We start from the raw sequence: 15300 nt of genomic DNA on the forward strand, positions 1-15300 counted from the left end.
GTATCGTTTACCAAATTGTACGAATTAATCATATGACTCCATTGACCAAACACCACCTAACAATGCGCACTCGTTTCTTGATGGGAAAATATGGACAAGAATATCCGACATTTTCACAAGGAGGCAGATTTAATTTCTTAAACTATTTAACTAAGTGAACTCCATCGAATATATAGCCGAATTAGTGTCGCTTGAGTCTCGGTCAAGCCTCCTCTCTTGATCTTCTCGCTTCCTTCTCCTGGCCCACCTTTTTTTTTCCGCAAGCTGGTGTGCCGGCTCCTCCCATGACCGTGCCAGGAAAGGCCCCTCGCCTCAATGTCTGGAATGGTCAAAACATCCCGAGTGTTTCTACGTAATCAGGGCCCTGTTCTCCAAATATCGCCTGCCTTCCCTGTCAGAGTCCTGTTATCAAAATTCCCCAGCCAAAACATTCCGAATTCGGATAAGCGTGACCTGTCATTGAACTTCAGCCTACCCGGTGAAAATCTTCATTGCACTCGATAAATGTAACTTGTATTTAGTCGTATAAAATCCTTTATATTAAAATGTACAAAATCCTTCAAGGGGAAAACTGATTGCCGGATGTTCTCGTTTGGGATCCTTCGGTGAACGCCTTCTGCCATCTTGCTGCTATGCGTAAACGAAAAAAGGAAAAAAATGGTGAAAGGCTGGACATAAAATATAGAAAAAAATTGGCTTTATGGTCACTTTGATTCTTTAATTTTCATTTAGGATGGAAGCCTAATGCTATCATCCTGAGGGCGGCAAATGGCCCGCAGGCTGCATGTTTCAAGCCCAGGTTTAAGGACTTATTGTTTTGTGCAAATGTGGGGATTTTGTTCACTTTCTACTGATGAATCCTATCACATTCTTTCAGAAGGAAAAAGACTGCAGCAGAATTTTTTAATGTAATATCAGTCTGCTCATCATAGAGTAATCCGTCTTTTGTTTGCATTGTGCCTCATCAAAACCTAAGCCCACCTGAGCCCACCTAGACCCCCCACTCCACTCACAACCCCCCCCCCCCCCAACCCCCGTTGTGATCTGTTCCCACTGCAGCGCCACACACTTGCCTATAAATCACATAGCATTGCCTCCTTCCTCCAACGTTGCACACGACTCGCGCACGCCCCCAAAAGGCCAGGCGTAAAACCTCTCCTCCGGATCCCAAATCCCGCCTCTGCCTAACGCCCATTGGATGAGTACCTAGCCGCGCAGGTGCCACTCAAGACGCCGGAGTTTCTTGTTGCGCGCCTGGCGTGTAGTGACGAGAATTTCGACTCTTTTTCAAGAACTGGCTTTTTTGGATCGGCTCACTAAAAGAGCCGAATATTTCAGCGGCCAAGCGACTTTCAGATGGTTTTTATTGCCTTTATCCACATAGAACCAACTATTGTGAAACAGCATGCACAAAAAACAACAAAAAAAGAAACCTGGAATAAAGAAACAAAAGAAGCAAAAATAAAAAAGACTGAGGGAGGGAGAGAGAGAGGAGAAAAAGAGAAATAGTGTGATAGAGGGGGACAGAAAGAAAGTAAGCAAAAGAAAGAGATAGAGCTAAAAAGAAAGATGGGGAAAAATAGATAATGAAAAAGAGAGAGAGAGATAGAGAGTGTGAGAGTAAAAGATTATGAGAGAGAGAAAATGAAAAAAGAGAAAGATAGAAAAAGAGAAAGATACATAAAAAGAGGGATAAAGGAGAGAGCAGGGGAGAGAAGACAGAAAGAGAGTGAGAGAGAAAAAGAGAAAGGAGAGGGAAAGAAAGACAGAAAGAATGAAGAAAGAGATTGAAAGAAATAATGTGAAAGATAGGGAATGAGAGAGAGGGAAAGAGAGTAAGAAGAAGAAAAACAAGAAAAAAAAACAAATTTAGAGAGAGATGGTGAGCATTTCAAAGAGAACCAGCTCTTGATTGGTGAGGAAGCCAGCTTTTCCCTTCGTTCCCTTCACAGAGCCTCTGCTTAGCGCCGTGTCGTTCGCGAATGCCACATCACTACTCTGCTGCGGAGTCTGAGAAGGGAACCAGGCGCGCTGCATACCAACACACACTTCCACTGGAGCTCCTCAACGCACATCCACAAGTTTTTTTTCCACGCAGGGAGAACCCCACATCGAACTAAACTCCAATATTGGAATACTTGGGATTTAATCTTTTTCAAGCGTGATCATTCGCGTGTGGACTCAGTGGAGACGATTGATAGCGTGGAAAACGCTCTTATTTGTTTGACATTTTCCCCACGCAGGAATATTTTTGGAGACGCGTCCGTGGGATCCATCTGAACTCCAGTGATGTGTTACCCCGTCTTGTGGAACGTCTTGGCCGGCATGGTCCTGGTCCTGATGCGCGGAGGTAAGTTAACGAAATGTCGCGTTCGGGATCCACGCGCGTGTTTTTTTCTGTGCAGTGGGATGCCGCGCGCACTTGCGTGCGTAAATTATCCGAGTGCAACGAGTGGTGCATGTTAAGATGTTGACCGAAATAACAAGACTGGGAGGGGTGGGATTGCTTCTTTTTACGCTACGTGACACGAATGAGCGCCTATCTGCATGCGTGTGCGTAGTTGCGGACGATGCGGAGGACTTGTCACCGATTCAACAAGGTCGAGGGGGACAAAGGGTGACGCATTGGGGGCAAAAGTGGACAGCAGGGTCAAAGTTGAGAACAAAGGGAGGGGGCAAGGTGATGCCACCTGCAGAGGACGTTTTTCCTCAAAGCAGCTCATCAAATGTTTATATGAGACAGAGGGGGGAAAACTCAAATAACAGGGTTTCAAATTGGTATCAAAAGATTGTGGGTGCCAGGAGTTGCATTTGGTCTTACATCCAGTAGATGTCACTGACGTGTATGTTAACAGAAATTGAACAAGAGTAAAAAAAGCGAATTTAGGATCTAAGGCTATGTTCCCAATGCAGCAGTTAACGCTCAGTTCTGATTTTTCTGGTGAGAATCTGATTTTTTTTGTGAGATTGTTCACACTTTCAACCAAATGCGACCTTTATGTAACTCCTGTGAATGCCACAGGTGTCCTGCACGCGCAGAAGAGGACACGTGACGTCACATACTATGCGCTCGGCTTTGCGAAAGTACTCATGGATGTTACCGGAGTGGTTTTGTCCCCCATAAATAATGATTATATCTCCCCCCCCATTGAATGCTGTCCCTGTGGTGTGACTAGAATGTAAATATTGTTAACTACAACTAGAACAGGGGTCTGCAACCCAAAATGTTGAAAGAGCCATATTTGACCCAAAAAACAAATTTGCCTGGAGTTGCAAAAAATTATAAGCCTTATAATATCTTAATAATAAATGCAACTGTGCTGTGCGTATATTACTACAGTATATTATCTATATTAGCATACTATCAAAATGTCTGGTTATTGTTTTGAACTTTATTGTGTCAAGTGCAAAATGGCAATTACAAACTATGAGGAAATTTATTATGGCATTCATTATTTCTATAACCTAGCACTTCTTGATTATACTGTATTTTGTAGCTTGTCTTGGCACTCGTCTGTCAATGATATGTATAACCACAGGGACTTATTTTGTTTAGCCCATTCTGGTAACTCCTAGTGGACTATTGTCGCTAGTTTGCTCTTGTATTTTGATCAATACTCAAACCAGCAACCTTTGTAGCATAGTTTAATTATTTTCTTGCTCATATGGAGCCATTGAGCAAAATCCTGGTAACTGAAATACTTTCATTGTCTATGTAATTCTGGTAACTCCCTAGAGCCTTATTGTCTCCAGCTCATCCTAATATTTGATCGTTGGTCTAAGTTACTTTGTAGCACAATTTGGTTACAGTCTTGCATATTTAAGCTGCCAAGCAAATTTCTGGTCATGGTCTGATCCTTTTTTCTGTCGAGGGCATTCTGTTGCTGAATATTACTGTTTTATACTCATAGTACATTTCAGCAAATTATCTAGCCTAAAACCGTAGCAAAATTAATTGACCTGGTTGTGGATTGCTGTAACAGGAAAGGAATACCTTGCTTTGCTACTGAGTGTTGGACAATTCCTGGATAGGCTGAAGTTGGTATTTGAAGGGAGCAGAGGTAGGTAGAGTATCCCAAAAATGTACTCTAGCCAAAGTACTGTTACTTAAGAATAATATGACTGAAGTAAAGGTGAAAAGTAGTCATCCAAATAATTACTCGAGTATACAAGTACTTGGTGACAAAACTACTCAAATGTTGAGTATTTCTAGCAACGTCTTATTCATTCATTTCTTTTTAACAACCATTCAATCAGATTATCAAATGATCAAAGTTCATCAAAAATCAACGATAAATCACAATTCTGAGCAGTGCGTCTGTGTGCTCAGTTTTTTGGGGTGTACCCTCTGTGGATAAAAAATATGTACGTATATGTGAGGCTACACAGTTTATACACTTCACATTCAGCACAGTAAAAAAAAACTAATGTTGCAGAGTAAGAGTACTGTTTCTTCTTTCTAAGTAGAAGTCAAAATATTCCTAGAAGTACAAAATGTCCCAAAACGTACTCAAGTAAATTTAACCGATTAAATGTAACTCGTTATTAACCACCTCTGACTGGTGGACACTGGTTTAAGTTGGGAATCACCAGATTTTCCTTGAACAAGCTTAAAGTAGGACTCACTGTAATTTCATAGACAATTCTTGACCAAGCATGAGTTAAAACTTTTCAGTAGAAATATCTTAAACTTTACCTTTACACACCTAGACAGGCTAACTAAAAGTAGAAATCCATGGAATTTCTAAGACATATCGTAGAACTGGCTGAATTGGGGATTTATGGGTAGACAGTTCTAGGACAGGAATTTTCTAGACAATTCTAGATCAGGCTAAAGTTGGCAATTACTGATAGATACTTTTTGGACTGTCAAAAATGAGTTTTTTTGGGTAAATTTCTAGGAAATTTTATATCAGGTTGAACTATTGATTTACCTGTAGACACCTCTAAGATGATCTTAGAGGACTTACTGTAATATTCTGTTAAATTGTAAAACAGGCTGAGGGTGGGATCTTTTGGTCGCCACTTGTAAGATATACTAAAAGAAGGACTACATGGAATCTGTAGGACATAATGTAGAACAGTCCAAAGTTGGGCATTTACACTTCTAGGACAGGCTAAAAGTAAGACTCATTGGAAGTTCCTAGACAAATCTATAACAGGCTAAAGTCTGGATCTGCTGGTAGACACTTCTAGGACTCACTAAAATTTCCTAGAAATTCTAACTTACCTCAAATTGGAATTTATGGGCTGTACTAGGTACTAGAACAGTCTAAAATAAGGACTCACTGGAATTTTCCAGACAATCCTTGAACAGGCTACATTGACATGTAAAATATGAAGGATTTTGTAGCAAATTTAGGTAACGACCACATTCCGAGATCTTTCTAGAGAACTTAATTGACAGTCGGCTATATTCCCGTAGCTGTCTACTACATTCCGATAACTTTCCTATGCCAAAAAAAAACCTCCTCCCCCACCAACTTGAACACAAAGTGCTTGAGCATCCATCTTAACATGCTTAGTGATCACTAAAGTTTGCAAGCCATTAAAACCTCCACCCATCCATCTTTGCATCATCCCTGAGTGCTTTTGGCATGCTGTGGGATGTCCCCACGTTTATTAGTTTTGCCAGACATACTCAGCATGCTCAGTAATTATGCCCGCGCCCCCACATAACTCCCCTCCCCACCGCGCACTCCTACTTCATCAATTCGAAAAAAAAAAAAAGGAGAGCGCACCCAAATACACCTGCTGCAATTAGACCCACCTCCGCCCTGTGGGAAATCAGAATATAAATAAATTACCTCGACCCTTAATAACAGTAATTGATGTGTCAGTGCAATAAGACTGGGGGTTAACAACCCACGGTAGGACTCCCTCCTCAAGGGGGCAGGAGCGAGCGGTAGGGAGGGTCGAGCGGTCACGCTTGTGGGGATACGTGCAAACACACACAAACACGTATTTTATTTTATTGTGAAAGCTCCTGCAAAGGGACCAATCACAGCTGCTTTCTTGGTATGCCTGGAGATGCTGTGGTGGTGCATGTGTGTTGTTGTTTGGGGAAGAAGGAGGAGGAGGAGGATGGGGATGGAGAGGGGGGGCGGTGCGAATAAATGATGCAGCAGTGCAACTATCCCGCGAGATGCAATTGTGCACTCGCCACCAAGACTGCCGGATTGGAGAGGCGAGCAAATCTTGCTGGTAGTAACTGTCACAATTCGGTAACTATATTGTGTAGCACATTCTGCACTGAAAACAGTCCGTTAAAAAAAGATTCTCATCTTGTGGATTACTACAGACAAAGATACGATATGGGTGGACATGGAGCAGCGATCTTGTCCAAATATGCCTGTGGAATCGTTACCATACATATCAGTCACGAGGTGGAAGAAATTAAAAATCCAGAATGAATGGATTAAGGGAACTATTAAAACTTGGTCAACAATACAAAAAAAATTAAAAATATCAAGATCTGTGAATAGGGCTACCAAAATAGCGAAAAACCAAGACTTTAAACCTGGGGTTATGGAGGTAGGGTTTCAAAAATGGGCCCAAAAAGGACTGATGTTGATTACCCAAGTATTGGAAGCACAGGCAATGAAATAATTCGAACAACTCCAACAAGAATTTGACCTACCCAGAAATGATTTTTACAAATATTTGCAACTAAGGCATTACCTCCAGAAACACGAGGAATGGGGGAAAATATGTAAGGAGCCAACTAAGGTAGAGGAATTATTAATATCATATACAAAAGGACAATCAATAAAGGGGGTTATATCAAAACTATATAAAGCCCTGAGAATGGATCTCAGTAATGAGGACATGGCAGTTAAGGAAAAATAGGAACAAGAAACTAATGTAGCGATAAAAGACAACGAATGGGAAAAAACATTGAAAGATGGACACAAAATAACCAACAGCCCGACTTGGAGGGAGTTTGAATGGAAAGTAAAAATGCGATTCTTCTATACACCCTCTATCACTTCAAAATATAAAAATACCTCAAATCTATGTTGGCGTAACTGTGGGGGGGTCGGAGACTTTACGCATATTTTCTGGAATTGCCCTGTAATATTAAATTTTTGGAGAAGTATCCAGAGAGAAATAAAATTAATTACTGGCTGGGAGTTGCGGTTGGACCCAAAGGCTTACGTAATAGGAATTTTGCCAGAAGAATTACTATCTGGTCAACAGAAATATATACTAAGGGTAATGCTTCTGGTAGCAAAGAAAATGATCACAGTGTCCTGGCTGAAACCACAACCTCCTGACATAAAACAATGGAGAGACAAATTAAAGCAAATGTACATTATGGAAAAAATCACTGCAAGACTTCAACTGAAACTTGACCAATTTGAGAAAAGATGGAAGCCTATCACACAAATTTTACTTGATGTCTAAACACCTCCCCCTATTTATTATGTATTTTTTTTATTTTTTTTTGGGGTGTATATTTTTATTTATTATTTTTTTCATATATATATATATTTCTTTTTGTATGGATGTATTGTATGAACATTTATTCTTCTTTTCTATTAATAGTATTTTTTCTTCTTTGTTGTTCCTTCTGTTATTTATGAGTGTGTCAAGTGTATATATTTTGTGTTGATGTAAGATGGTGGAATCAAACCTCTGTCAAAATTGGTGTGAGAAATAAAAAGTTAAAGTTCAGTAGATTTTTCCCGTTTTTTTAATTTATATATAAAATCTTGCAATATATTCCTTCAGGTTTGTAACTCTACATTGCAAAAAGTCAGGTAAAAAAAGAAAAGATTAACTGGTCAATATCAAAACTTCAAGATTTTTTTTTATAATATCTTATAAATAAACATCATTTTATGTAAAAACTGCTATTTTTCTAAATATTTACAAGCATAAATCCCCTTTGTTGCCTGCCATTCTACTTGGGACAAGTTGTTGGGCCCGTGGTTTGTTGAAACGTGTGCATAAGAAACAATTACATCAATCAAGATGTTGGTACCAATAGAAGATTAGATTTGGCTGCTTGGAGTGTTCAGTGATCTGGAGCTGCAGTCACCAATCTGCCAGCCAGTGGCGATAGAGACCCTGCAAAAGCAGGCCACATGAAAGCAGATGTTTATCGATTTTATTGTTTAACTGCTAAAGTAAAACCGTGTACATTTTCACAAAAATCGATTCAGCTGTTTTGGAGCTTGTAAGTCACCCACACGAGCACACACAAGTCGGGATTTGTAAAGTAGTTTAGATTTATATTAGATGTTAGTAACTAAATGCGGTATATCAAAGTAAAAAAAATCTTCTAGGACATTTTTGGGATCATTTATGCCGTGTAGTGGCGCTGAGACATCGCTTTGTGGGATTCATAGTTGCCATGCATTGTGGGGAATGTAGTTTTTGATTAAAGGATTCTTTTGACTTATCTTTATATGCGCAGATATTTTAAGCTCTCAGGAATGGCACATAAAATGGTGCTGCGGGCAGATTTGGTCACCGGGCCATTAATTTGACCAAGTCAAGTCATGTTTATTTGTCTAACCCTTAATCAAATTCGTGTTTAGGGGCTGCAAAGATCACCTTTACAACATACCTTGATCTGAAACTTGCGTCAGGGCAAGAAAAAATGCAAACATTTTAGATTGAGAAAAATGAAGAAACCTTTAGAAGGGCTGCACATGAGATATTCCCCTATCCAGGATGAGCAGACTGCAATGGATGTTGCAAGGGCATCAACAGACAATACACAGATATCATCAATATGAAATATAGGTAATAACAGAATATACAGTTGTCCGCTTCCGGCACCAAATTCTTGACCAATGGAGCAAGTTCTAGATAATGGCATACATCAGGTCCAACTGCCGGTACAATGGCTCAGCATGCATGCACTGTGCAACATCCAGGATTGTCCTTCTCCCTCAAGGACAAGAAGACCAGAATATAAGACATCAACATTTCTCATAAATTGTCAACTATAAGTGTGTCTTAAGCATAGATTTAAACACTTGCTTTGTTGTTAAAGATTAAAGGGCAGAGCATTCCACAGCACCAGGGCTCGAATGGCAAACAATATCTAACGTGCGGCTTTTATCGTGGCTCTTGGAATCATTTTTAGACTCGATTTTTTTAAGCTGGAACATAGAGGGCAATAAAATAAAAAAGATAAAGGTTGTATGTGTCATATGTTGTGGAAAATGCCATTGAAAAGGGCTGAAAATTCATCTACGGCACCGTGAAGCGAAAAAGTAGGGAGAGATCGCCATCTACTGAATACAGTGGTACCTCTATGTATGAATTGAATTGGTTCTGGGCTAGCTTTTTAACCTGAATCATTTGTAAGTAGAGGTGCCTTTGGAATGTAAGTGCGCTATTCTGTTCCCCGCAAAAGTGTGATATATCTTTTAAAAAATCATAATAGAGCATCAGAACACGAAACAAATACATGTTAAAATTAGATTACTGCACAAGACGAGAGACACATAATGTAAATAATATAAAAGAAAACAATAAACATAATAATTTAGCCTTTGGGCAGCACGGCGGCGCAGTGGTTAGCGCGTGTGCGGCACAGTTCTAAGGTCTTGGGAACCACCTGTGTGGGTTCAAATCCAGCTACCAGACTTACTGAGCAGAGTTTGTATGTTCTCCCCGTGGGTTTCCTCCAGGCACTCCGGTCTCCTACCACATTCCAAAGACATGCATTTCAGGTGGATTGGCCGGTTCAAATTGTCCCTAGGTGTGAATGAGCGAGCGAGTTGTCTGTCCCAGTGTGCCCTGCGATTGGCTGGCAACCAGTTCAGGGTGTCCCCTGCCCACTGCCCGGAGATGGCTAGGGATGGGCTCCAGCACCCCCGCGACCCTACTGAGGATAAGCGGTGCAGCTGATGAGATGACAATTTAGCCTTTGACTGGCCTCTTTGTTCACTGATGGTCAGCAGTGATTTTTGTCTCACGTTTCTGGAAAACTGATCCAATGACGTCTGCTTTTGCCGGCTTTCGACGATCCTTTGCAAATGGGCGAGGCAGACATCATCAGAACGTGGGATAGCCCGACTTGTCAAAAAAAATTCTGGGTGATTTCTTTTCACAAATTCCGAGACTTTGTGCTATTTTCCCAAAATGTCTTTGTTACAGGCTGTTGAAATGATAACCTCCTCCTTATCACACAAACACTTCCCTTTTTCATACCTTTTCATTATTTCTTGCTTCGTTTTGATGGCCATACAAAGTCTCTTCCTCTTCTCTTTTCTCTTTGTCCACTTTTCTGTGTGTCTTTTGTGGGGTCCATTGCAAATGCTAGCAGAATAATACAGTGAACTGTTTACTAAGCCGGATGGGGACACGAAGAGCATGCCGGGATATTGGCAGCACGTACTGCACTGTATTTTTTACTTCGTATCTTGAAATGTCTTCGTAACTAGAGACAAATATTTTCCTGTTCAGGTAATTCATAACCTGAAACCTTTGTAGAGGTACCACTGAATGTTTTCGATTCCCCCCCCCAGTAGTCAATTTAGTCATCGCTACTGCAAGTAATTTCAGTCACTGTTTACGAAATCAGTCTGGTACTCTCTAGTTACTCTCTAGCGCCCACTTTAACATCACAGGGGTTCAGTTGAGAGCAAGTGGGGTCAATTTTTCACCTTCCTGGTGCCCCTTTGTTTTAAGTGGCATATGCCGTTTGAATCTGTGAGCTCGACACCCCCTGCAGACACGCTGCACACATATCCATGCACATTCGCAGCCCCCGGATCAAATGTGTTGGCAGGCGGAAGAAGAGGAGGGCCATGCCAGCCTCAACAGATGCCCGGTGTTGCTAATCTGGAAACCCTTTTTTTCCCCCTCTTTTCCCTCTCTTGCGAAATCCTCGGTTTGTCCTGCGTACTCTTCTCACACAAACACACATGCCCAGTTGGCAGCTTTCATTTTTTATTTGTTTTTTTTTTCTCTAGCCCCGGCGAGTCAAGAGTCGCGGGGAGAGAAGGGTCGGGGGTTTAGCCAGCCTCGAGTGTGCTCAACATCCCGATAGACACCCCCCCCCCCCGACCTAACCTACTCCCACCACGGGTACCGTTTTTCATTCCCATTTCTTTGGTTTGCCATGCTGCAGTGCCTCCGACATCTGCTTATTCCCTCGGCTGAGGCGACACCTTATAAAAATAAAAAAAAAGAGAAAAATCCTGCTGGGTTTCGACCTAAAACGAGAAGCATCGGGGATCCGCGACAGGGGGGAAAAAATGATAAGAAAGCTCATTTATCACGTTGACAGTTTTACAAGGCGTTCTAGCACGGTTACGGAAGCACTGCCGTGATTTCTCCATTTTAGGCGCTAATCAGTTTGAAATGAGTCCAGATGTCGCTGCAAAACGAGTCGGGAGCCGGCGACTCGCCGGGCCTTAATATTTCGTGGAATCGTCGTCCCCGTTTGATTAGGGAAATGAATTCCAATAAGAAGCTAGCATCTTCCAATAATGAGTCAAGAGGACGGAGTAGGTTTTGGGAACTGGAGCTTTGCTTTTTTTGTTGTTTTTCTTTGGGCTTGATGGAAAATAGAATTGAATAGAATAGAATAGAATATACCTTTATCGTCATTGTTACATAACGGGTTAAATATATATTGAGACAATGAAATTGGACATGGCCCTCCAGTCCACATTTTACAGTGAGGATAAAGAAAACAAAGAGATAAAGGAAAAAGAAGATGTTTGTACTGTCCTTGTTGCATAGGATTTGTTTTCCTCCGGAGGGGGGTGTATGAGGGGGTGAGGGACAGACAGAGATGGCCGATCCAACTAGATGTTTGATCTTACTGTACACACGGTCCAGTGTTTTTTCGGTTGTGGCTTGGTGACAAACTGACAGGGCTTTACCAATCCTGATTTCTTAAAGGGGTAGTGTGTAATTTTTGACAACTAGTCGCTGTATTGTTAAATGCAGGGGTTACCAACCTTTTTTTTAAAGCTGAAAACTACTTTTTGTTACTGAAAATGGCTATCACTTAGAAATTAATGTCATTGTAAACTTAATTAACAGTCTGAACGAGTGATGTACTGTTCACGAACGCACAATTTCCCATTTTATTTGTGAAGAATCTGGTGGGGGAGAGGTGATTTTGGTCGACGCTGGCCATCGCCGCGCGCCCGGTTCTTTGGGTCCGCTCGAGGAGCCAGCAATGCAGAGAGGGGTTGTGGTAATTGGAGAACGCGAAGGGCCTCGCGTCACATAGACGTACGTAAAGCCTGTCTTTTGACAGGTGGATGATAACAAAAACAAGTCAGATAGAGAGAAGCTCATCTCAATCGCTACATCATGACCGAGCTTGAAACCGGGATTGGGCCGGGCTCGGGTTTAGGATCTTTCCTCTAGTTTAAAAGTGCTAGACAAAATCTTTTCCCGCTTGGAAAAGGCTTGCTCACTTAGAAGTTTTCCGACTTTTCACTATTACATCAACACAACCGGATAATGGAGACTGGAGCAAGATACCGGACAGGATGAGACAGGCGGGATCAATACTGGATACACGAGCAGGGTATCGGACAGAGTCAAAATAGTAAGTCTTGCAAGTGCAGAGGTTGGTTGACGGACTGACAAGGAGTGAATGAGAGCACTGAGTTTAAATAGGAAGGAAGCCAATCAGGCAACCAGCAGCAGCTGGCGACAAACGGGCAGGTCCAAATGAGGGCAATGGGCAACATTGACAATTAGGGCAGTATGGTGGGTCCTGAATCAGACCAGTTAAGAACCAGTGTTCTAGCACATTACGAAAACAGTCTTAAATGCTTGCATAATACTTTATACTAGTTTATCTCAGTAACCTCCGGTAAAAGTTTAACAAATTCCCCACCCCCTGTCCTTCCTTCACAGTTCTTTGCTAAGTACACTCACAAGCTCGCATGGCACCCATTAGCCACCGATCGACAGGCTTGGGTGGGTGGTCATAAAACGACACCTTACCGTGACCCACAACCTCTCCTAGACATAAACAACCCATAAAAACGCCACTTGTTTGCAGTTATAATCACCGTTATCACAGTTATAATATACCGAGTGCGACATAGCGGAACGCTCGGGGCATTTATAGAGCTTAATTGCTAATCGCCGCTCGACTCGAAACGGACCCAGACGGGAATAAGACGAATCCCACCCTAGTAAAACCCGGCGTTTGAAATCAATGTAAAGCCAATTGAAGCCGGGCCCCTTCCGTATAAACGTGCTATTAATAGCCCTCATCCAATAGCAATTATACGGAGACAATCAAATAAAAGCCGGCCTGGGAGAGACACTCTTGCGATCCGTCTCCTTCCGCCGACGCCTTTTTGTTGTCAAAGCCAGAAAGGAGAGCGAGACAATCGAGATTAGTGGGCGAGGGGACGCTCGGCCCTCGGGAGCTGCAGGGACGAGGGTCTCGCTTCCCTACACTGTCCTCATTACCAGCAGACAAGGAATTCGCCGGCGAAATCAATGGCGAAGGCTTAGGTGGTAATGCGGGTTGCGCCATTGCTTTTGTGCGGGGCTTTCTTTCCCGGGGAGAACGTGTTTGGACTCACTTTGTGTTATTTGGGCTGTAAAGCTGTAGTGACTACTGTTTGGCGCGGTTTACTAACTTTCCAGTTCAGTTCTGGTAAAGGTCCAGTATTGGCTACGGTTACTCGAGTTCAGCTCGACTTTTTTGATGAGTGGTAGAACTCCAGGATACAACATTCTTCCGTTATGAGGATCGCAAATTAGAATTGCTTGCCCTATAGCGGGGAATAGAAACTTAGGGTAATTAGCTCAGAACCTCCCAGTTCCCTAGATAAAAACATTAAAATGATAAAATTGTATACACAGTAGTAACTAGTACATCTGATTACTAGACGTGCATATGATTAAATAACCATACAAATAATGATAGATGTAAAGGAAAAAATACTTTTTATTTACCCTTGGTGCGACTTGACAAGCTGGTTGAGAGGGGTAGCGGGTGGATGCGGAAAATGCGAGGACACAGCCACGGCTACAATTTGCAAAGATTGTAATGTTCATTTAAGATGTCCTCGCTTAATCATTTTCGCATTTTTAAAACTAGTCCCGATTGTTGATTGAACCAAAATGGCTGAAAGCTGCCTCACCATTTGTCCGTTTTGGCCCTCACCCCAGGAGCAGTCAAGAAATCGCTGCTAGAGGGCCTCAGGATCCGCAAGGGCTGATATAATGAAGGCAAACCAGACAGTTGGAATGGCCCAGGACCATTGAGACGTTTAAAAACTAGCAAAAGCACCTTAAAATTGATCCTGTAATGAATGGCACCCAATGTAGCTGTTTTAAAACTGGCGTAACGTGATATTGCCCCCCAGCCCTATTGATTGGTTACGGCTTCTCAAATTAGCGTGGGTAGCGATCTTTGTGTCTTCTTCAAGCGTTGTTTCCATTGTTATCATGTTTTTGCTCTTTCCTTTAGCATCACTGCCATTCTTGAACCCACAGCAGATGAATACTGTAAAAAAATACAGTATTGTACGGAGTTCAGGAGATTCTGAACTGAATGAAGAAAAAGGCACTGTGGGAGGTAGTTGCGCCAATCTGTATTTTCATTATGGAGTGACATTTACCAGTTGCAGAAAGGCATTTTATGTGGTGTTGATCAATAGCAGACAAGCATCTTAGAGACATAACTCGCCATGCTTACAAACACTGCAAAGTTTGAATTCTTGTTGATGTCAAATGGTGGGGAAAACGCCGCAAAGAGGGGCCTGAAAAAACTTTTATTCCATACCTTAAACTGAAAACACCGTAAGGCGGGGACGCCATATCCCGGGTGTTTTCTGTATTTGATAGATAGATAGATAGATAGATAGATAGATAGATAGATAGATAGATAGATAGATAGATAGATACTTTGTTCATCCCCGAAGGGAAATTCACATTTCCAGCAGCATCCCTGAGCTGAGAACAATCGAGAACAATCGAAAATAACACGGGAGCTGCTGGAGTGGCTGCCATTCGTGACGGCGCCGGAAGAAAAGATTCAATTTGAATCATGTACAAACAAACAAACAATTGAATCATGAATGGTTTATTTCATTCTATTATTTTAAATAAAAAACTGCCGGTATGTCATTAATAAACTGAATAAAAAGCAGCAAGAAGACAACAAGACTTACATTTTTTGCTTCATCCGTCTCACTATTTCAATATCCATCGTGTTGCCATTATCGCTAAGAGCATTGTTAGCATGACGATATAAAGCAAGACAACCAGGAAAAAAAACAACATAAACAAGTAGTTCCTCGGTGTTTATTGTCAACATAGACGCCACTGGCAAATAGACAGCTA

At 41.8% G+C, this 15300-nt stretch overlaps 1 protein-coding gene across 1 annotated transcript in view; it reads left to right on the plus strand.

Annotated features, from left to right (window-relative positions):
* Positions 1–2018: 2018 nt before the first annotated feature.
* Positions 2019–15300, plus strand: part of iglon5 (IgLON family member 5) — a 266748-nt gene continuing 253466 nt past the window's right edge. The window contains exon 1 of the mRNA XM_088327027.1: positions 2019–2350. Coding sequence (XP_088183153.1) covers positions 2290–2350 — 61 coding nt within the window. The 5' untranslated portion in view covers positions 2019–2289. The remainder of the gene's footprint in view (positions 2351–15300) is intronic.

This window comes from Urocampus carinirostris, chromosome 2 (genome assembly GCF_059441175.1).
Source record: "Urocampus carinirostris isolate Australia breed hairy pipefish chromosome 2, RoL_Ucar_1.0, whole genome shotgun sequence".
Classification (NCBI taxonomy): domain Eukaryota; kingdom Metazoa; phylum Chordata; class Actinopteri; order Syngnathiformes; family Syngnathidae; genus Urocampus; species Urocampus carinirostris.